General features: G+C 47.4%; 6 protein-coding genes across 8 annotated transcripts; 2 read left to right on the top strand and 4 right to left on the bottom strand.

The window, feature by feature from the left end:
* Nucleotides 1–804: 804 nt before the first annotated feature.
* Nucleotides 805–2,130, bottom strand: BDBG_08097 (mitochondrial 54S ribosomal protein YmL38/YmL34). Its single transcript, XM_002621428.2, has 4 exons — nt 1,813–2,130; nt 1,634–1,718; nt 1,288–1,512; nt 805–1,205 (listed from the first exon to the last, which is right to left on the bottom strand). Exons 1-4 carry the CDS (start codon nt 1,996–1,998, stop codon nt 1,135–1,137), a joined length of 567 nt encoding a protein of 188 aa, XP_002621474.2. The 5' UTR covers nt 1,999–2,130; the 3' UTR covers nt 805–1,134.
* Nucleotides 1,381–6,581, top strand: BDBG_08098. Of its 2 annotated transcripts, XM_031723407.1 has the most exons (3): nt 1,381–2,552; nt 2,672–4,731; nt 4,834–6,581. In XM_031723407.1, the coding sequence occupies exons 1-2, from the start codon at nt 2,454–2,456 to the stop codon at nt 4,727–4,729; spliced, it is 2,157 nt and encodes a 718-aa protein (XP_031580555.1). In that variant the 5' UTR covers nt 1,381–2,453; the 3' UTR covers nt 4,730–4,731; nt 4,834–6,581. The 2 variants fall into 2 exon arrangements, with proteins under 2 accessions (XP_031580555.1, XP_002621475.1); XM_002621429.2 differs by having other exon boundaries at nt 2,672–6,554.
* On the bottom strand, nt 5,438–6,084 carry BDBG_08099 (uncharacterized protein; the record flags this gene model as incomplete). Its single annotated transcript, XM_002621430.2, has 1 exon — nt 5,438–6,084. Exon 1 carries the CDS (start codon nt 5,822–5,824, stop codon nt 5,438–5,440), a length of 387 nt encoding a protein of 128 aa, XP_002621476.1. The 5' UTR covers nt 5,825–6,084.
* Nucleotides 6,582–6,901: 320 nt separating the features above from the next.
* Nucleotides 6,902–14,781, bottom strand: BDBG_08100 (ATP-dependent RNA helicase MRH4, mitochondrial). Its single transcript, XM_031723408.1, has one exon. The coding sequence runs from the start codon at nt 9,490–9,492 to the stop codon at nt 7,519–7,521; it is 1,974 nt and encodes a 657-aa protein (XP_031580556.1). The 5' UTR covers nt 9,493–14,781; the 3' UTR covers nt 6,902–7,518.
* Nucleotides 9,735–15,742, top strand: BDBG_08101 (GTP binding protein Bud4). Its single transcript, XM_031723409.1, has 6 exons — nt 9,735–10,180; nt 10,285–10,418; nt 10,472–12,940; nt 13,109–13,505; nt 13,558–14,297; nt 14,369–15,742. Exons 2-6 carry the CDS (start codon nt 10,335–10,337, stop codon nt 14,972–14,974), a joined length of 4,296 nt encoding a protein of 1,431 aa, XP_031580557.1. The 5' UTR covers nt 9,735–10,180; nt 10,285–10,334; the 3' UTR covers nt 14,975–15,742.
* Nucleotides 15,219–18,232, bottom strand: BDBG_08102. Of its 2 annotated transcripts, none has more exons than XM_031723410.1 (4): nt 17,923–18,232; nt 17,651–17,851; nt 16,370–17,593; nt 15,219–16,237 (listed from the first exon to the last, which is right to left on the bottom strand). In XM_031723410.1, exons 1-4 carry the CDS (start codon nt 18,135–18,137, stop codon nt 16,045–16,047), a joined length of 1,833 nt encoding a protein of 610 aa, XP_031580558.1. In that variant the 5' UTR covers nt 18,138–18,232; the 3' UTR covers nt 15,219–16,044. The 2 variants fall into 2 exon arrangements, with proteins under 2 accessions (XP_031580558.1, XP_031580559.1); XM_031723411.1 differs by having other exon boundaries at nt 15,633–16,237; nt 17,903–18,230.
* Nucleotides 18,233–18,438: the final 206 nt, after the last annotated feature.

Here is an 18,438-nt window from a genome sequence, read left to right on the forward strand (position 1 = left end):
AATATTCGCCCTCCCCGCTTCGAACATGTCTGCCTCTCCCATGTCCTCCAGTGGCGACCAGTCACAAAGCTCCAGCCAGATCCATTTCCGTTTCTGCCGTGAATGGTGAGTTTCCTTTTCACTTCCTTCAGCAGAATAAAAACAGAAAATCACAATCTAAAAAAACTGCAAGACTAACTCCTTGAGCCCCCTTCGATAGTTCCAACTTGCTCTACCCAAAGGAAGACCGCAATACCCATACGCTCATGTTCACCTGCCGAACCTGCCATGTTGGCGAGCCCGCCTCCTCCCCATGCGTCTACCAGAACAAACTCAATAACCAAGTTGGTGACACGGCCGGTGTGACTCAAGATGTGGGATCTGATCCTACGGTTGGTCTTCCCCTGTGCACCCTCTGTGGAGAAGACATCCAATATCAATAGTGTCTTTCTTCTGCCTGTCTTTGCATCTTTTCGACCGAGGAACGTTATAATAGCGCCATACCTTTCTCCATTCCCCGCCGAGGACTTTTCTTATCACTTTTCTTTTCCATTTCTTTTCTGTTTTCTAGCACTTTCCCGCTTTCCGAGCTGCAAAAGCTCTTTTTCTCCATCCAGACTTTGGCTAATGAGAAAAACCTTTTGTTTTGCGGTTTGGCACAAACCACAGCTACCCCGGTCAAACAAACTTTGCCCTAGCTGCGGCGAAAACGAAGCGGTGTTCTTTCAATCTCAGCAACGGTCAGCAGAGACGGGAATGGTATGGATATATGCCTATTTTATACTCCTTTCCCCTTTTCCCTTTCACAAGTTGCTAACCTTGGTTCTTCGGGATAGAAACTCTACTACGTGTGCTGCACTTGTGGAAATGTGTTTACTTGATTTGGGAGGGAATTTTCGATTCTTTTTTTATCTGTCATTTCCTTTCCTTCTCTGAATTTATACCCATTGGGCGGAGTTTATGAGTTTGGACGAGCTGGATATATTGAGGCGTTAGAGAGTGTTCCTATTTCTATAGTTTTGTATTTTTATTTTTATTCGTCATTCATTTTCTGGCGTTGCGACACACTTTAGCTAGGTTATACATCCTACTGAGATTCTGATGCAAGCGGAAGGGGAAATAACAAAAATACAATATATATTCTATACAATAATCTTACAAATGCATGGGTGCTAACGACAATATCTTCGACCAGCCTTTCTTCTGCAATTCTTTTCCAACAACACCTATTGACGTGAGTCAGTATATATGTCTCGGATAAACAAGTGAGCAAAAAAGCAAAATAAGAAAAAACCACCTCCTACTGACCATTCAATCTCGTCCCAATCGGATCCCCAGACTTATTAATAAGTACGCACGCGTTATCATCGAACTTGACAAAGCTGCCATCGGGCCTCTGTACGTTTCTCGTCCTGACCACGACGGCATGGCAGACGTCTCCTCGTCTGACCTTGTTGGCAATGCCGCTGCTGACACCGCCCATCTCCGGGCCGAAATTCCGCTGTTTCTTCACGACGACGATGATGCGGTCGCCTGTAATTATTTGGGATGACGCCGGCCTTTTGTCAGCTTTCTTGGGATGCGCATTGTTGGATGGAGAGGAGCGGAGGTATATCGGATAGGGATAACGATAGAGGATATGGCGCAAACTCACCGATTGAGGCTGCTCGTTTCATTTTTAGGACGCTGGCACATTCGACAATGGCTGCGCCGGAGTTGTCGATGCAATTAAGCATCGTCTGGTTTAAAGGAAGAAGTTGTCAGCGGATGTATCTCTCTCCCTCCCTCCTTCACTCTCTCACCCTGGCCCGATTATAAGGAAAACGGACATACCTTTAGTTGGATCATCTTGGTTGCATGACTTGGTCTGTCCCGTCTGCAAATTCTGCTCTGTTGCTCTGGACGTCTCTTCGTCTCTTTACTTCTTCCTGTCCTCGCGATTTCCCACTCCAAGATCTGGTGCTTAATAAGCATCAGATCCACCGGACCCCGGATGAACAATGTTCCGATTGCTCCCATAAATAGCTCAGCCAATCAGCGGCCAAGTTCCCCTTTCCAAGCAGCTGATCGCCGCATTAAGTAATCCAGCCAAAAATACGACGTCAAAAGCCTCATTTTCAGCCTTTGGAGCCTGGGAGCTTTCTGTTCAAATATTCCCAGGCCAAAGCAAAACAGGGAGTCTTGAAGCGCATCGCGTGTTGTTGCCCACAATGATCGCGGCTCTGCAGTTGCTTGCGACATCATCTGAACTATAACTTGACATCTTTATTTTATTTTTGGCTGCCCCATGTCTAAACAATACTTACCCCTTGTTCCCATTCTATCGCTTTCTATCGCTTCCCGGCCTTTCGTTTCCCATATATCCATCTCGTGTATTTTTATTTGTATCTTGCTTCATACGTCCAATTTATGCAATAATACACCTTGAAAACCCCCATTGACCGCGTCACGCAGTATATATTCCCACGCTTCCGATGGCCCCTAGCATACCGCCTCCTGACCGCAAAGAGAAGTTGACGCTTTCTCAACTTGCCAGCTATGATGATGTGATCACAGACGCGCTAGTTGATCGGGTTAGCATCCCTCAAAGAAAATTCAAGAAGAAAGTTCATGCTTTTATCATATATGCTCTGGCGCATTTCAGCAAAACTAACTTGGACGCTTGAATGAAATTTCGAAATGCGAATAAAAGGCCTACTTCTGGACCAAGATCCGCAAAAACCGAACCAAGTATATCCCCTGCAGAGGTATACTTGAAGAACAGGTTACCTCCATTCTCCTCCACGATGTCATCGTCGGGAAAGACGCGCCAAAGGCTGAGAAAGCACTCCTAGCTCTCCCGGGGCTGAAGAAATTCGTCGACCGCTTGAAATCCGATCGAGAGAAGGAATGGTTTCGTCGACACCTGCGCAAGTACATCGTCATCTACCTTCCCGATTGTCCCTTTGAGGTCATGACCACCAATCGCTACACCATAACCACCCACGAGGCAGCCGTTTCTGCGCGAAAGTTCATCGCCTCCGGAACGACGATACGCGGGCTCAGCGGCACGCTTGTACCCATGACACGCGAGGAGGAGATGGATCTCGATCTAACAAGGAAGGATTTTAGTATCGTTATGTCGAGCCGGAAGAAGACGCCGTCTATCTTTCTGGGGCCGGCGCGTTTTGCGAATCATGATTGTAACGCGAATGGGAGACTGGTGATGAGGGGGCCGGAAAGTATGGAGGTAATCGCGACTAGGGATATTGTGGTTGGTGAGGAGATTACCGTCTCGTATGGGGAGAATTATTTTGGTGAGGATAACTGCGAATGTCTCTGTCATACCTGTGAGCTGGCACTCCGGAATGGATGGTCTCCGAATGGTGTTGTGATTGATTCCGGGACGAATAGCGGTGTCTCCACGCCCACGGATGTATGTGAGAAGCTAGATCGATCTGCTTTTTCGACGCCGCCCTCGCCGGGGTCCAGTAATAATAACAAAAGGAAACGCGGTTCAGATTCCCGGTTTCTCTCCACGGAGAATTCTACGCCGTCTAGAAGACGGAAGGTGGAGCGAAAGGCTTCGAATTTGAGGCTTGAGATGTCCATGCCCAGCAGTCCAGAGGCTGGCGAACCTTCTTTCCTTTCAACTCTAGATCAATCCCTTTCCGAATATGCAAACAGCTGCAAGGACCCCATTGCTGTTGATCGTTCTACTCATCAGGCAGATGGCCTAGATCCTCATCACGAAGCTGATAATCCCGATACGTGTAATTCATACAAAGCTGCTTCTTCTACGAACGACCAATCGTCTTGCTCCCCTGGCCCAGATGAAACGCATAGTTCCACCACCACCTCCGCATCTGCATCTACCGAGGCAACCTCAATATCAGACACGACATCGGTACAAATTAAAAAAGAATCGGCAGAGGGGCACGAACCGTTAGTCGCCCAGAGCACTGATAATAGGGACAATCGGAATCCTCACCCGGCATGCGACCACCCCGCCGCTCAGACAGCACGAGTCCCCGAACTTGTCTTTGAAGATACAAACGATGACGGCGAATTATCCGACCTGTCGAATTCCTGGGAACTAAACGACGCAGACATGCTCGTTGTCAAACGAGGCCAAAACCGAAAACAGGAACGTAATAAACGAGAATCACGAAAACGGCGGGAGCGAGAAGAATCAGAACCGACACTAGAAAGCGACCAACAACTCTCCTCCACTAGTTCGTCCTCAAAAAGACGAAAAACCCGCCGCACAAAAATCCTCCAAACAATCGAGCACGAAGACCCCTCCCCGCCCTTCCTCCGCATCCCCGGCGATTACACAAAAACCCCCAAACTCCTCGGCCAACGCTACGACCGCTGGGTCGACTGCTCCACCTGCAATGCCTGGTTCGTGCAGGGCGACTCGTACTTCACACGCAAGGAGTGTCCGCGCTGCGAGCGCCATTCGAAACTGTATGGGTACCGGTGGCCGAAGACGGATCGGGAGGGGAGATGGGATTTGGAGGAACGGGTGATGGATCATAGGACTGTGCATCGGTTTTTGACGTCGGATGAGGAGCATCGGATCCAGAGGAGGGATCGAGGCGTTAGTTTTGGGCTTGGTGCTGGAGGACTTGGCGGCACTGTTGGGAGCCCGACGCCGGAGAGTCCGGATGTCAAGACTGATACGGATGGTGGGAGTGACTTTGGGGATGAGAGGAGGATGACGAGGGCGGGGAGGAGGGCGGTTAGGGAGTTGAGGATGACAATGTGACGGTTAGCTTTCTTTTCTTTTCAGTTTTCTTTTTGCTTTCTCGTTCTTGTCGTTTTATCCCCTGGTTTGATATGTCTGAGAAGCTAACGTGTATTCTAAACAAGTATCTGGGAGTGTTAATCTTTGGCGAATGCATCTTGTCATTATATTTCTCTGTATGATTCTATCATGATAGATCTCTTCCTGCACTGAATTAACGCCTTTCGCTTCTTTTCCACGATTATTCCTTATCCCCTATCTTTCATCATTGCCATTTTCCTTTTTCGTTCTTTTTTCGCTTCCACTATTTCGATGGAATGCGATGTTGTTCAGGGGGATATCACGGAGTTCTTTTTACGCTTTTGGAAATTTGATACCCCTTTTCTGTGTCTATTGGTGATCTCCTGGCAATGGCTGCAGCTACAACTGCATATATCATCATCAGTAATATATGACCTACGTGGAGGAATTACATTATTTTGTTAATCTGTATAGTTATTGCGAATCCCAAACTTGCCCAATTTTTGCTTCGATTTTTCGCCGGAATATTTTTCTTTCCTTCTGCTCTAGCAATTGGTCTGTTAAACAGTCTACCACATTAGGTTTCATATGTTCACTCTCCCCCAATTTGTTCTTGCTACTAAGCTAAAAGCCCAAGATCATCACAAAATAAAGCGCACCCTTCTTTCGGCACCATTACCAGTAGCTCCTCTTCCTCCTGCTGCTCCTTCACCACCATTTCCCCCCACCACCAGTGTCCCCAGCTTCCATCGCCCTTCTACACCATACACACTCACAACCCGGTATCACAATATGCCCCTCCCTTGCACTCCCGCTCCTATTCACTTGAACAACATTAGCCGCATTGGTGGTATTAGCAGCACCACCACCGGTGATAGCACGATTACGCTGAGTCTGGCGAGCTGCCGCTCCCTCCCCCGGGTTTAAGCCAATAAGTTTAACCCCACCCGCTCCATCGCTAATCCCCAACAAGTTTCGCTGTGGTTGTCCCCAGGTCTTGGGTTTGCGTGCGGTGCTACCGTCAATCCGTGGGCGATGATCACCACTGGGACGGGGCTGGGTTGCGAGCTGGTATAAGAGGCGGAGGTAGCTCATTGTATCCTTTTTTGTTATCGAGATGTGTTTGGTTTCTCGGTATTGTCTGAGGGCCTGGGGGTTGAGGAAGGGAAGGGAGGTGGATATCTGGTTGGCGATATTGGTTAAGGCTGTTTCGGTATGACGGGTTGAGATCCTTTTCTTTTCCCGCTCTTGTATCTTGATATGGGTGAGGTGGCAGGATATGGGAATTTGAGTTAACTAGTTGATATACGATAGATGATCGAGCTCAGTTTCCGCCCTTCCTTTCGTTCTTTTCCTTTCTTTCGTCTCCCGTCCTCGTGAAGATACTCAATCAATAGAGAAATAGAAACCTCTGTTTTCTGGGCCCTCAGTCACTTCTTCGTTTTATCCCTTTCCTTACACCGCCCATGGCTCGCTTTTATATCTCAACCCTTTTCTACTGTTTGCTATAAAATCCCAGAGACATAATATTTATTCACATTTATAGATGCCCAACCTTTCCTAGATGGTTCTTTAGCAGGCAGAGAAACAAACATTCTAATTTTTCCTTTGTGGAGCACAATCTCTCTGACATGCAATCATACTTCTCCATCTATCCATCTATTTTTCTTATGTCCAGCAATGATGACTCAATGATGTCAGTTTCAGATGTAATAAGTGATTTAACTATGCTAGTTAGTGGCTCATTCTGAGGTTTAGACATGCTTGTTTGCCCCTGAGCCTGAAGAGTGCCTGATACGAATATACTAATGTCAAAAGATCTGCACCTACTGTTTAGAAGAATGGAATAAGGCTTCTCTAGATATATTAGAACATTTATTGATGTTAAATTATAGATAGAGTATGAATTAGTCATATTAAGAACAATGTGAAATTGTTCAGAAGCCTATCTTTAGATGAATTAGAGAGAGCTTTGTTACCATCTCTTTTCTGTTGTTTTTATTCTTAGCAGTTTTCTCTTTCTCATTCTCAACAATGTTAAACTGTTTCCTTTAAAAACAATCATTCTAGTTCACTGCTATTTTTTTTAATTTTGATTTATTAGATTGATTGTTTAAAGTTTTTTGAATTCAATAGATGTATAAATGTACATATATCATATTTTATTCTGTGGTTTTATAGTTAATATTTGTTTGATTCTGAATAACCTGAACAATAAAATAATAATAAAACTGTGGAAGGAAATATATGTCCAGGTCTATTAATCTTGTTTAAATATTTAGAGAGATCAACTAATTGTTGCTCTTTGACTGTGGTTTGATTGCCCCTTAATCTGTGCACCCTCAGAGTGTCCATCCATACAGATCACCATGCCAGGTGAGGCTCACATAGCTACAGTGACCTTTTTGGGAATTGCAAATATACATTAACAATTATTTGTTTGATCGGGGGTGGATTTCTATTGGCAGATCATATATTATAAACGAAGCAGGGGCAAAGTGAGGAGAGAGATTTGCAATTTATTCAAAGAGAAAAGGAAAGATTGATGATTTTGGATTAATCAGATCTATTGTGCATAGTGATATATGTACTTTTTCAACTTTTTCAAGCTTGATTCCTCCGTAAACTCCAAAGGAAAACCCCCCTAGTATCCGACGTTATCTATCATACAGTACATAAGAAGCAAAAAAGAAAAGGGCGATTAAACTGTTCTATAGACCCAAACCCCACAAATATAGGGAGAAAAAGAGAGAAATAAACAAACTGTTTGGTTATACATGAACAGTTCCCTAGATCAAAGCCTGGCCCCTAAACATCGCCTCTCTCACCTCTCTCACAACATCCTTCCGATCCTTCTTGCCAACCAAAACAATCCCACGCCCTCTCCTCCCCATGCGGCCCGTACGACCCAGCCGGTGGATGAAATCAATAGTCGTATGCGGAACATCGTACAAAACAACATTGCGTACCGCGACCGTGTCAATACCGCGTGAGCCAAGGTCAGTCGTGACAAGCACCTTGGTATCGCGGAGACTCCTCTGGGGGCCTAGGTGTGCGTTCTCGTCCCTAACGAATGGGACAGAGTCTGAGAACCAATTCTTCTTGTTCCGCTGCGCATCTTTGACTTCCCGGGGAGTGGGTGGTGGTTTGACCGTCGTGAATTCCGCGAGGATCTCATCCTTGCGCTGATCCGAGGTATCTCGCGAAAGCGCGACGGCGTGGATACCCTTTTGGTTAAGGAAGGCGGTTACCTCCTCTGTCGTTTCGCGCTCGTTGACGAAGACGATGATATGTTTTGGCTCGGGGAAGAGGGAGGTTGGGTAGCCGTCGCTGGGGACGTCATCCTGGGTTACTCCTGCTTTGCCTAAGGACCATATTATGTCGGCACAGGCGAGCTTTTTGTTGCCACGATATGGGTCCTTGTCCACGTCTACGACGCCTAATTGGACTCTGCGCGGGATGGCGTGGAGGTTTGGAGTCACAAGGCGTTTCATTTCCGGGAATTTTTTTTCCATGAGGTAATCGAGGCTTCGAGGGATGGTGGCGGAGGCAAGGATCAGTTGTTTCAGGGAGGGAGCAGTTTTTTCGAGAATGGAGTATGTGAGAGGTGAAAAGGATTTGTCCAAGAGTGAATCTGCTTCATCAATGACGAGGTGGGTGACGCGGCTGAGGATGTATGGGTTGGTTTTGGCGATAGAGGTGAGGAGATGAGGGGTGGAAACAAGGATATCGATTCCAGCGGGATTGAAAAGGTTGTTTGTAATTCTGCGTGGAGTGTAGGCAGCCGAAATCATCGCGGAGCGATACTTGACAGTATGTGAAAGCTGTTTTGCGAGTTTCCCTACTTGTTCTACCAGTTCCGCTGTTGGCACCAAAATGATAGCTCGGGGCCGTGCGACGTTCGAATGTTCCGGCATGACCACCTTGGGAGCCTCAAGTTCAAATAGATTTTCTTTTTCCTTTTCCTTTTCTTCCTGTTGCTTTTGCTCCTTCTCCATCATTTCCGTTTCTTTTTCCGCCACCTCAGCCCGTTTGATCCAGTTTACAACTGGTAGGAGATATGCTAGCGTTTTGCCAGTCCCAGTTTCAGCTGCCAGCAGAAATTGGTCGAAATCGAACAGCTCTTCTTCTTCTGCCTCGGCCTTAGACTTTTTCCGCAGCCTGTTCTTCTCTGACTTGTAGGCGGGTGGTTTAAGCAGTGCTGGAATAGCTACACGTTGGATAGGAGTTGGGGATATTTCGGTAAGTGTGGGGAATGCATTTGCGTACACTGCATCTCGTACTTCAGGGAGAAGAGCGAACTGATCAAATTTGGTAATCGAGGCGATTTTCTCCTTAATTCTATTCCGACGCGAGTAGGGTATTGGTGTTAGGGCGATCTGCATTTTCAGAGCTCTAAATAGCGAACCCTCCTTTTTCTTGTCTACATCATCCTTTTCCATACTATTCCTATCTGACGAAGATCTTTTCAGCTGCGCTTCAGACCTGGCCAGTGGGCGATCGGGTAAGCGGGCTCGGGTTTGGTTCATGCCTCCAAAGGGGTTATTCTTGAATGTCGGAGGAACGTTCCTCTTGGAATCGGGGGATCGATCAGAGGGTCTTGCAACATTTGGTGACAGAGCCATGCGAGCTGGTTTGCGCCGGGCCTGCCTGGCGGACGAAGCGAAGCGGATGGCCTGCCATGGTGGAGACACAGCAGACTGCCGGCCCCAAAGAACAGCTCTCATATCACAACGCGGACATACGGATGACACGAATGACATGAAGTAAACGACCCGTGGCAGCTGTTGCGAATATATAATATGTGTATATATATATGGCCCCAGAGCTGGTCGTCGGGCCGCATCAAACTAAGCTTGGAAGTGGATGAAAATTTGAAGGTTCCAAGATTCAAACCCTTGGAAGCTTGGAACTGACACTAGGCCAGATCGGGACAGGTTGCTGGGGAAACCGCAGCAGCGGGAACATCAACATCGGGGCGGCAACAAACAAGGCAAACCGGGCCCGAATCCATGAGGCTCCCTCATTCCCCTCCCTCCCATACCATACCATACACAACATCGTTGTCTCCTATAAGTTATAACCCACATCGACGCCGCTCCTGGCCATCATCCTCCGTACTCTCTCTGTCCTGGCTCTGTGCTTGCGTGCATGCTTGCCCTCTTCCGTTTCTCTTCACGTCGCTCTTTGTTGTCTTTGTTTCTACCTGTTGTTTCTGCTGTTTATACATCCCTTCTTCCCGCCTGTTGGCTGTTGTTGCAGTTAAATTTCTCGGGAAACCAGTCAAAGGAGCCATACTACTATAACCAACCCCCCCTTTCTCCCCGCCGTTTTGGCGCGCCATTGTTGCTTTTCGCAAACAATACAGTTATTTGTTCGTCAATACTCTTTCGACACCCTTAGCTCGCCGCAAAGAATACCCTTGTTGTGTGGCTATATCATTTGTCGCAGGTATGATTCTACTAGAATTGTTACCTCAACTAGGCAGTTTTTTGTTTGTTTTGATGAAGTTCTACTGCGGATTGATTCAAGACAGCCTGTTAATCAATTGATAGATACGGAAAGTAGTTGAGAAGACGCGTGTCAGTCCGCTTTCGTTCCCAAGATGGCAAGTGGACAGCGGCCTCTTTCGGAGTTGAGTCCAGTGGCTCAACGTAGAAACTCCCCAAGCTGGAACCAGCGCACCAAGGTGTGTAGATAATTCCTGGTCTAACATAGCTCCTGGCTGACTGTTATGATTAGACCACCGTCGGTAATGGCGATTCATCTCCATTCGATTCCTTCAATTCCCCCCAGTCTCCAAGATTGTTTTGGAAGGGCAGGGATAGCGGGTCTCCAGCCAGGCCGGGTTCTGAAAACAGAAGCCCATACGACCCTCTTGTGACCACCCCATCAAAAAGATCTTCCATTGAAAATTTAAAACGAGCATCCCGTGTGAAAAATAGCAGCATTTTTGCTAGAGAGAAGAAGCAGGAATATGACCCTGCCCACGTCCAGGTTTTGGAACGGCCCCTTGCCACCGGTCGACCACTGAGCTCTCAATTTAAGAATAATACCAAAGAAGCAGGCAGTGTGGATGCTCGACGACAGCTGCCATCCCAATCTGTTTCTCCAACTAAACAAAATCTGTATCCCGGGAAAATCGACTCCACAAATAACACCCCAGTTACCCCAAAGCCGGAAAGCTCTTTCTCCCCGACGTACTCTCATACTTCTCCAAGCAGGCCTCAATCGTCTCCCACGAAGTCATCTTTGACGAAAGAAAGTAGATTCGGGAATAGTCGTCCGTCTTTTGATCCCGAGAGCGAGATCTGGTCAGATAACGAAGATGCGGGTCCGGATACAACACCAAGGCGTCCCTATATGCATCGCCAGACTAAAAGCGTAACATTTGATGCAGCACCCCCTCAGATCAACGAGTATGAAATGACCACCCCCGTTCCATCATCAATTGCCTCGAGTTCACGGGAAGGAAGCTACGATTCCGCTGATATGGACGAGGAGGAGAGTTTTGATCGCGGTTCTTACATGGGGGCTGAAGACAGCTTTGACGCGTCTTTGGAAGATACAGATAAGACTCCAGTAGTTCTACCAGAGGACTGGCGTTTTATGAGCCCCGATAGAGCTAGCGAGGAGTTCCAGGGGGAGGATGACCCTTTCAGTGAAGATTTCGGCAGCCCCGGCCCCGATCTGAGGCCATCTTCTGCGCAAGAATCGCAGCCCTTCGAATCCCAAGTGGAGTCTTTTGACTCTAACAGTGACCATCGTCCTCTCCCACCGTTGCCCGCTTCTAGCTCTCAGTCCCAAGTAACTCCCGACCGGGCGAGTAGGCTCTCTATGACAATGGAACTTGCCAGTAGTGGATCCCGCAAGTTGCCCTCCCCATTGAGCCCGGCATCTTGCTCGAAGGCCGAAATAAATGGAATGGGCCATGGGTCAATGTCACTGGAAGACAGGCTTCGTCTGATGATGGTCCAGGACCCGGAACGCTCTCCGGAAGCCGAAAAGCAGCGTGAGCGTAGAATGAGACGTGCTGGGATAAAGGATAAGAACTTTGACCGTGAGACTGAAAGTACCCCATCGTTCAGCGACACTTCAAGTCCTAGGCAGGACAGCTCACCGTTCAATCCGCACGTCTCTGCGCCTCATATTTCAAGAGAATCCATTCTACGAAACATCAGAAAGCAAAATGACGACGAAAATGAGGACTTTTCCTCCCCACTTCGGAGCTCCAGTCCACGATTTCACACTCCCCTAGACCCCGACATCCCCATCCCCTCTCTGGAGACAGACGAGGAAGAAGTCATGATCAAGGAAGAGCCAGCTGAGGATGACGATATTTATGATATCTCTGAGTATTATTCTCAGACTGCACACGACGGCCATGAAGTTCAACACGATGATGATAGTAATGGAACGCAAAGTAACAATGAAAATGGATACACAGACTCGGTCAACGATCCCGACCAGCAAACTTTCAATACCTCTAGTGATTCGACGGATGATCAGAGCACGCCAGTACCGGAGAATGCGCCACAACAATACCGCCTGCCTGATCTGAGCCCAGGCCGCTCTGAGTTTTCCGGTATTACTGGTGAAGATAACTCCGAACTCGACTTGAGTTCGTACGTTGACCGCTCTTCAACGCTTGATGAAGCCTCTAAGCTTGCCCCCGCCTTAGATATGAAGTCAATTCGGGATTCTCTCCACCGCCAGGAAACTCCAGATGGCCATGGTAGCCAGGCGTCAAAAAGTGTGTATGGTAGCGATCATGACGGGCCTGCGACACCCGAATCGGTCATTCGCCATTCCGTTGACGACGACATGTCCCCCACTGACGAGTTCCTCGCTATTCCAGATCCTCTTGCGACCATAAAATCGTCCAATGGAAGCTTAAAAACGAAACCGTCCCTGAGTCCTGCAGACGTCCATGAGATGGCGGCAACTCGCCGTAAGGTAAGTGGACAGGAACCGCCTGTACCGTCAATATCAGAAGAATCGTCAACCGGATCCCGGCCCAGTTATGGAGAGCATGGCGATCAATTCACCTCGTTCCTATCCGATCTTCCCCAGCTTAATGCGACAGTGCCAATCAATAATGACAAGCGGCAAAGCTCTCTTGTGAAACTCGATATTCCCGTGAGCGCAAACGACGAAGGTTTAGGATTTGGACTTGACCTGGAATTTGACCGCGTTATTGAGGCCCAAAAGGTTGCGTTTGACCATTTCCTTTCCAAGCAGACTCGTTACACCACCCCCTTTATGGACACAACCAATGTCAACATGCAACAATCACGTTTGCCTAATTTGATGCCATCTGAAAGGAAGGAAATTCCCTTAGCTGGTGACAGGATTGCTAATAATGTTACTACTCGACAGAGAGGTTACCTCATGAGGCACAATACCAAAGTTATCGTCGCAACCAGCTGCCAGGATGAGACGTCGGAGCCAAACTCTCCTGTGGATGGCGACCCAAGAGGCACCAAATCTGCAGGAAGCTCTCCACGAAAACCCAGTCAACAGACGTGGACAACTGAGCCGTGGAATGGAAAAACGAGGCGCCAAAGCATCAAGTTAGCAGGTGGCATGCCGAAGAAGAAGCCCGTTCCCGGATCTGTCCCTCCATTGCCAGGACAGGAAAGCAATGCAAAGCAAGAAGTTGGTGGCGTGGATGAATCGGAAACTACCGGAGAGGAGACTGAGGAGGGTGATGAAAGGGGACGACTCTTTGTCAAGGTAGTTGGAGTGAAGGATTTGGATTTGCCCCTGGCACGAGGTACGTATTGTAATCGTCCTGTATTGAAATGATTGACTAATTTTAGATGCAGGTGAACGGTTCAACTTTGCCCTAACTCTTGACAATGGCCTCCACTGTGTAACAACTTCGTGGCTAGAGCTTGGAAAATCCGCTCCTATCGGCCAAGAATTTGAATTGGTTGTTCTGAACGAGCTTGAGTTCCAATTGACCCTTCAAATGAAAATGGAAGAGCCTAAAGTTAAACCCAGCCAATCTGTCGTCTCGTCGCCTGGTAAAGCGGCAAAACCGCACAAGAGTTCGACATTCAGCCGCGTGTTTGCATCCCCAAAGAAGAGAAAGGAGTTGGGGTTGAAGCAGCAAATGGAAGCACAGCAGCTCAAACAGCAGAAAGCTGAAGAAAAGGCTTTGGCTGAGAAAAAGAACCCATGGGACGCGCTTCGGAATTTAGTTTCCAGCGATGGCAGCTTTGCTCGTGCTTACGTTTCTCTGAGTGATTACGAGAAAGGGGCATTTGGGAGACCAATGACTGTCGATGTAACTTGTTTCAACGAGTGGGCAACTGACCCTGTTAATAATTCAAAGAACAGGAGATCCATGGCCTACTCTGCAGGGTCCGGGATGCAGCAACGACCCCCCTACCAGATTGGCAAACTGGAACTTCAGCTTCTCTATGTCCCTAAGCCCAAAGGGGCCACGGATGATGATATGCCAAAGAGTATGAACGCCTGCATTAGGGAGATGAGAGAAGCCGATAATGCAGCTGCAAGATCATGGGAGGGATTTTTGTCTCAACAGGGTGGAGACTGCCCTGTATGTTTTATCATTTCCTCTTGTTTTGTTTCCCTTTCGGGGAGATTCGGCTAATATTTGATTGTTCCTAGTACTGGCGTCGACGTTACTTTAAACTTCAGGGGTCAAAGCTTACCGCGTACCACGAAACTACTCGCCAACCTCGGGCTACCATCAATTTGGCCAAAGCATCCAAGCTGATCGATGATAAGTCTACATTAACCCAGAAAGAAACGTCCGGGAAAGGCGGTCGCCGACGTAAATCAGCCTTCGCGGAGGAAGAGGAGGGCTACATGTTTGTGGAGGAAGGTTTCCGCATCCGATTTGGTAACGGCGAAATAATTGATTTCTATGCCGATAGTGCCCTGGCAAAGGAAGGCTGGATGAAAGTCCTTGCCGAGACTGTTGGAAAGGGACAGGCAGCCGGTGCTAGCGGACAGCCTAAGGCGTGGACGGAGCTTGTTCTTAAGCGGGAACGTAGCATTGCTGCGAAGATTGAGGCGGCTGGCCGTGGTACGGGACATCCTCCGCCGAGTCCAACGAAGGATCAATTTGGTCCTCCATTAGCCAAGCCTCCCGCACCTGCGCCTGCGCCAGCGCCAGCGCCAAAACCCAAACACCAGCATAACCTTTCGCAACCTGAAGCTGGAAAACATGGTTCTCGCCATCAGAAGACACAATCTTTGCTCTTCTACTAATGGGCTAACCTTTTCAATACCTTGCTCGATTTTTTCCAATTTTCGCTTCTCTCGTTTTCTCATGCTGGCCCTGAGTTTATCTTCCCCCTCTCTAGTGATTTTTAGTGTTTCTGTCCCTGCTCAGTATCTGACTGCTCGTTTTCTTCTCATATGTTGGCTCTTTTTCTTTTTGATATATCTGGATTTTCTTAGGGCACCGTCCTTTTTCCCCCGATTTTTATTAAGTGAAATATTTCAGATCCTTCTTTTCTCTCTTTGAGATTTGTCCTTTTAGCTTTCTTTTGCGGCTTCCTTTTGTTTTTCCTTTCCTCCTTTTTTTGACCTTCCCACCTTTGTTTGTTCACACTGTTTTGTTCCAGCGATGAAGAAAAGATTGAAATTAACAATGGGAAATGTCAGTGAGAGTGAATGAGTATTACGATATCGTTTCTTGTTTTGTTTGAAACTGAACGGCTTTTTGGCCCCTTCCATGCCACATTTTATTAGCCTATAGGCTAATTGTTTTCCTTTGACTGACTGCCTTCTGTTGCTTATTCCTTTGTGTATTGTACCTTTCTTGACTTTTTTGTTTTGCGTCATATTCGACAAGTCCTCTGATTTTGTGGATGTGCGTGGTGTCCGCTGTGGTTGACCTTTTATAATTGCGATGGAAACATATTTTGTGTTGAAATTTTGCGTTTCTATATGTACTGTATATGCTAAGTTAATGCAAGAATTATTGGCTTCTTATTTATATTTTTTCTCTATATACCTTTGCGATGGGATCGAGCTTTTTATCGTTGATGTGCTGGAGAAGGGCGGTTGTAGATGTAGTGTCCTAAAGCCGGACAAACAGTGGATCACAGAAATGATCTATCTGGCAGTGCCAATTCTGCACGGGGGAACAAACAGTAGATGCTTTTTTAATTATTTTTTTCAGGGTAACCGTTATTGTAAGGCTTTTCTGCTGTTCACTGTACGGTATAACTATGCATACAAGTACAGTACAGAGTATATGAGGACTATATATGACTTCCACCATCGTCCCGAATAGGGCCTGTTTTCACACATGCGCGCGCGCGGGTTTACAATCATCCGCCCTCCTCTCCACCGTTGACGACTTCATCCTCGGATTCGGATTCAACCTCTTTCAACGCCGCCTTCCCGCTCATGGGTGCTTTACCAGTACCTCCGCGGGATTTGGACGCGGGTATTCCTCCCGACGTCACGTAGTGGAAGGCGCTATCTTGAAAGGTGTCAATGTGGTTGAAGAAATTCCCGAAGCTGGGTATTGTATATTGTCAGCGGTTACGTTTCGTACAGAGCAAATTTGAAGTTGCCGCTGCAAAACGGCAGAGCAAATTTGAAGTTGCCGCTGCAAAACGGCAGAGCAAAGAATAAGAGAGAGAAGCTTACGAATTTGACTCCTCCTCTTCGCGGAAGATCCGTTCATAAATCTCCCGCTGTTTGAACTCTTCAATTTCCTTCTCATACTTGGAGAAGTCTATCGGGTTCTTTCCATACTCAACCACAGTTCGTTTATTATATGAATCAAAAATGGGACGTTCGAGCAGCAGGCCTAACCCTGGCGCTTTGGGGATGGCAATTTTATGATCTTCGTACGTCTCTGGGATCCGCTGAATGTCACAGCCACAGCGCACCACCAAGGCAACCATGGCGACCATTTTCCGGATCTGATGCATCATGAAACTCTGGCCGTGGACCTTAAGACTAAGCCATTCCGTGCCGTTGATGATCAATGGATCTCGCGAGATCTTAAAGGATTTGATGAGTCGTTTAGCGGACGCGTCGCGGAAAGATTTTTGGATGGTGTAGTTGTGGAAATTCCTTGTACCGACGTACATCCCAAGGGCATCGTTGATGCGGTCCATTCGCTCTTTTGGTATGCGATATGCCCTCTTTGCATCTAGGTAGGCCGCTCGAATCATGCGGATAGCGTCGTTGGTTGTCACTGTCTGGGCGTCTTCAGCGCTAGTGTCCTTGTTTTCATTCGTTTGGATTGATGTCTCGTTACTGGTGGGCGCATCATCTCCTTCATTAGATGGATTTAGTTTTTGTTCACCTTGGGAATCAGAGCTGTCCACAGGGCCAGTATCAGATTTAACAATTAGCGCCCGTTTCACACGGTTCCGTGTTACTTCGGGCAGTCGTTCCAGGATAGGTTGAATATATTTCTCGTCAACTTCTTTCCAATAGGTAGCGACCTCCGCTTGCCTTTGCTTATAACCCTCTAGGTCATTCTCTTGTTCGGCGATTTCGACTAGTTTTTGACCCAAGGACGTACTAGGATGCGGTGGTAGGAAGCAGTGCGTTGGTATTAAATATTCATAAATACGTGAATCGCATAAATGATAGCTGCTGAAACTTTTATTTGTTATCTCGATGCCCCATACCCTAATTTGCGGACTGAGTTGTTCGTTTATTTTTTGCACAATATCGGAATCCTCGACAATGAGCTTTAGCGAGACAACATTGCCAGCGGCATGAACGCCTTTATCTGTCCGAGCACATCGAACAAGGGACGACTTCTTGGGGTCTGTAGCATTTGCTTTGGAGATTGCCCCGGCTGCGACGAAAGCAGTGAATAAATCGCCTTCAATTGTCTTTTCAGTCGGGCTCCTGTAGACTATACGTTAGAATAAATATGAAGATAAAATTCGCGACGTTCAAACTGACAATTGCATTCCTTTATACCCACTACCCGAATATCCCAGCATTACAGCGACTTTCTTTTTTGGGCGTCGTTGGTCTGCTTCAATATCTTCTTTGGAGAACTCTGTAGCATAGATAGGCAGCGCTCCCTCTCCGCGCTCTAATTTACGGCGCTTCGATTCTTGGGAGGCTTCTGTCCGTGCTCTTTTATCTGTGGTTTGACGGCTTGTGATTAGTTAGTTGCGGGACACTTCATAGTATAGAATCATTTCAAACCAAAAAACTAGCAAAAGCACCTCCAAGCTTTCCTTCCCAGATCTTTTCTCTTATTCTTGCGACCTCCTTGGCTTCCTCCAGTGACATCTGATTCCATGTTTCGCTTTGTACCGCCCTCGGGGTGTGATTGTGGAAGTTCCCGTTGCTGTGAATGGTCTGGGTTGGGAACCGCCTGCTGATCCGGCGCAGGATTGCTTGAAGGAGTTTGGCCTGGAGGCTGCTGGTGGGTATCCATCTTGGATATAGAAAAGGGAGGCTTCCCATAGAGCAGTTCAATTCTATCAATTCCTCAAGGGAGGAGTTCCTGTCGCAAGTTGGGGCAGTTTCGCGCTCCGCATAAAATTTAAAAATCGTGATTTAGCTCGTCAGTCCGGAGTCGCTGGTTAGTCAGCTTTGCCCTCGATCACGCCACGCTAACCCAAAACAGATAAAATGCCTCCTTCGCGGGCTCTTATTTTCTCGTCCCTCCTCTCGTATTATCGCGACGACACCACACTCTCTTCAACTAATCTCAGTTCAGTGCGAACGGAAACCCG

Source organism: Blastomyces gilchristii (assembly GCF_000003855.2).
Source record: "Blastomyces gilchristii SLH14081 genomic scaffold supercont1.22, whole genome shotgun sequence".
Taxonomy (NCBI): Eukaryota; Fungi; Ascomycota; class Eurotiomycetes; order Onygenales; family Ajellomycetaceae; genus Blastomyces; species Blastomyces gilchristii.

What these genes read in the sequence shown, in the direction of transcription:
- BDBG_08101 (XM_031723409.1), top strand. Translation starts at nt 10,335, where the DNA reads ATGGCAAGTGGACAGCGGCCTCTTTCGGAGTTGAGTCCAGTGGCTCAA. An exon ending in GCTGGAACCAGCGCACCAAG is followed by an intron (nt 10,419 to 10,471) that starts GTGTGTAGATAA and finishes TGTTATGATTAG; the next exon opens with ACCACCGTCGGTAATGGCGA. An exon ending in AACAGGGTGGAGACTGCCCT is followed by an intron (nt 14,298 to 14,368) that starts GTATGTTTTATC and finishes GATTGTTCCTAG; the next exon opens with TACTGGCGTCGACGTTACTT.
- BDBG_08098 (XM_031723407.1), top strand. Translation starts at nt 2,454, where the DNA reads ATGGCCCCTAGCATACCGCCTCCTGACCGCAAAGAGAAGTTGACGCTT. An exon ending in CAGACGCGCTAGTTGATCGG is followed by an intron (nt 2,553 to 2,671) that starts GTTAGCATCCCT and finishes TGCGAATAAAAG; the next exon opens with GCCTACTTCTGGACCAAGAT.
- BDBG_08102 (XM_031723410.1), bottom strand. Translation starts at nt 18,137, where the DNA reads ATGGATACCCACCAGCAGCCTCCAGGCCAAACTCCTTCAAGCAATCCT. An exon ending in GGGTATAAAGGAATGCAATT is followed by an intron (nt 17,594 to 17,650) that starts GTCAGTTTGAAC and finishes TATAGTCTACAG; the next exon opens with GAGCCCGACTGAAAAGACAA. An exon ending in GAAGAGGAGGAGTCAAATTC is followed by an intron (nt 16,238 to 16,369) that starts GTAAGCTTCTCT and finishes TACAATACCCAG; the next exon opens with CTTCGGGAATTTCTTCAACC.
- BDBG_08100 (XM_031723408.1), bottom strand. Translation starts at nt 9,492, where the DNA reads ATGTCATTCGTGTCATCCGTATGTCCGCGTTGTGATATGAGAGCTGTT.
- BDBG_08097 (XM_002621428.2), bottom strand. Translation starts at nt 1,998, where the DNA reads ATGGGAGCAATCGGAACATTGTTCATCCGGGGTCCGGTGGATCTGATG. An exon ending in CCAAGATGATCCAACTAAAG is followed by an intron (nt 1,719 to 1,812) that starts GTATGTCCGTTT and finishes CCTTTAAACCAG; the next exon opens with ACGATGCTTAATTGCATCGA. An exon ending in GAAACGAGCAGCCTCAATCG is followed by an intron (nt 1,513 to 1,633) that starts GTGAGTTTGCGC and finishes AAATAATTACAG; the next exon opens with GCGACCGCATCATCGTCGTC.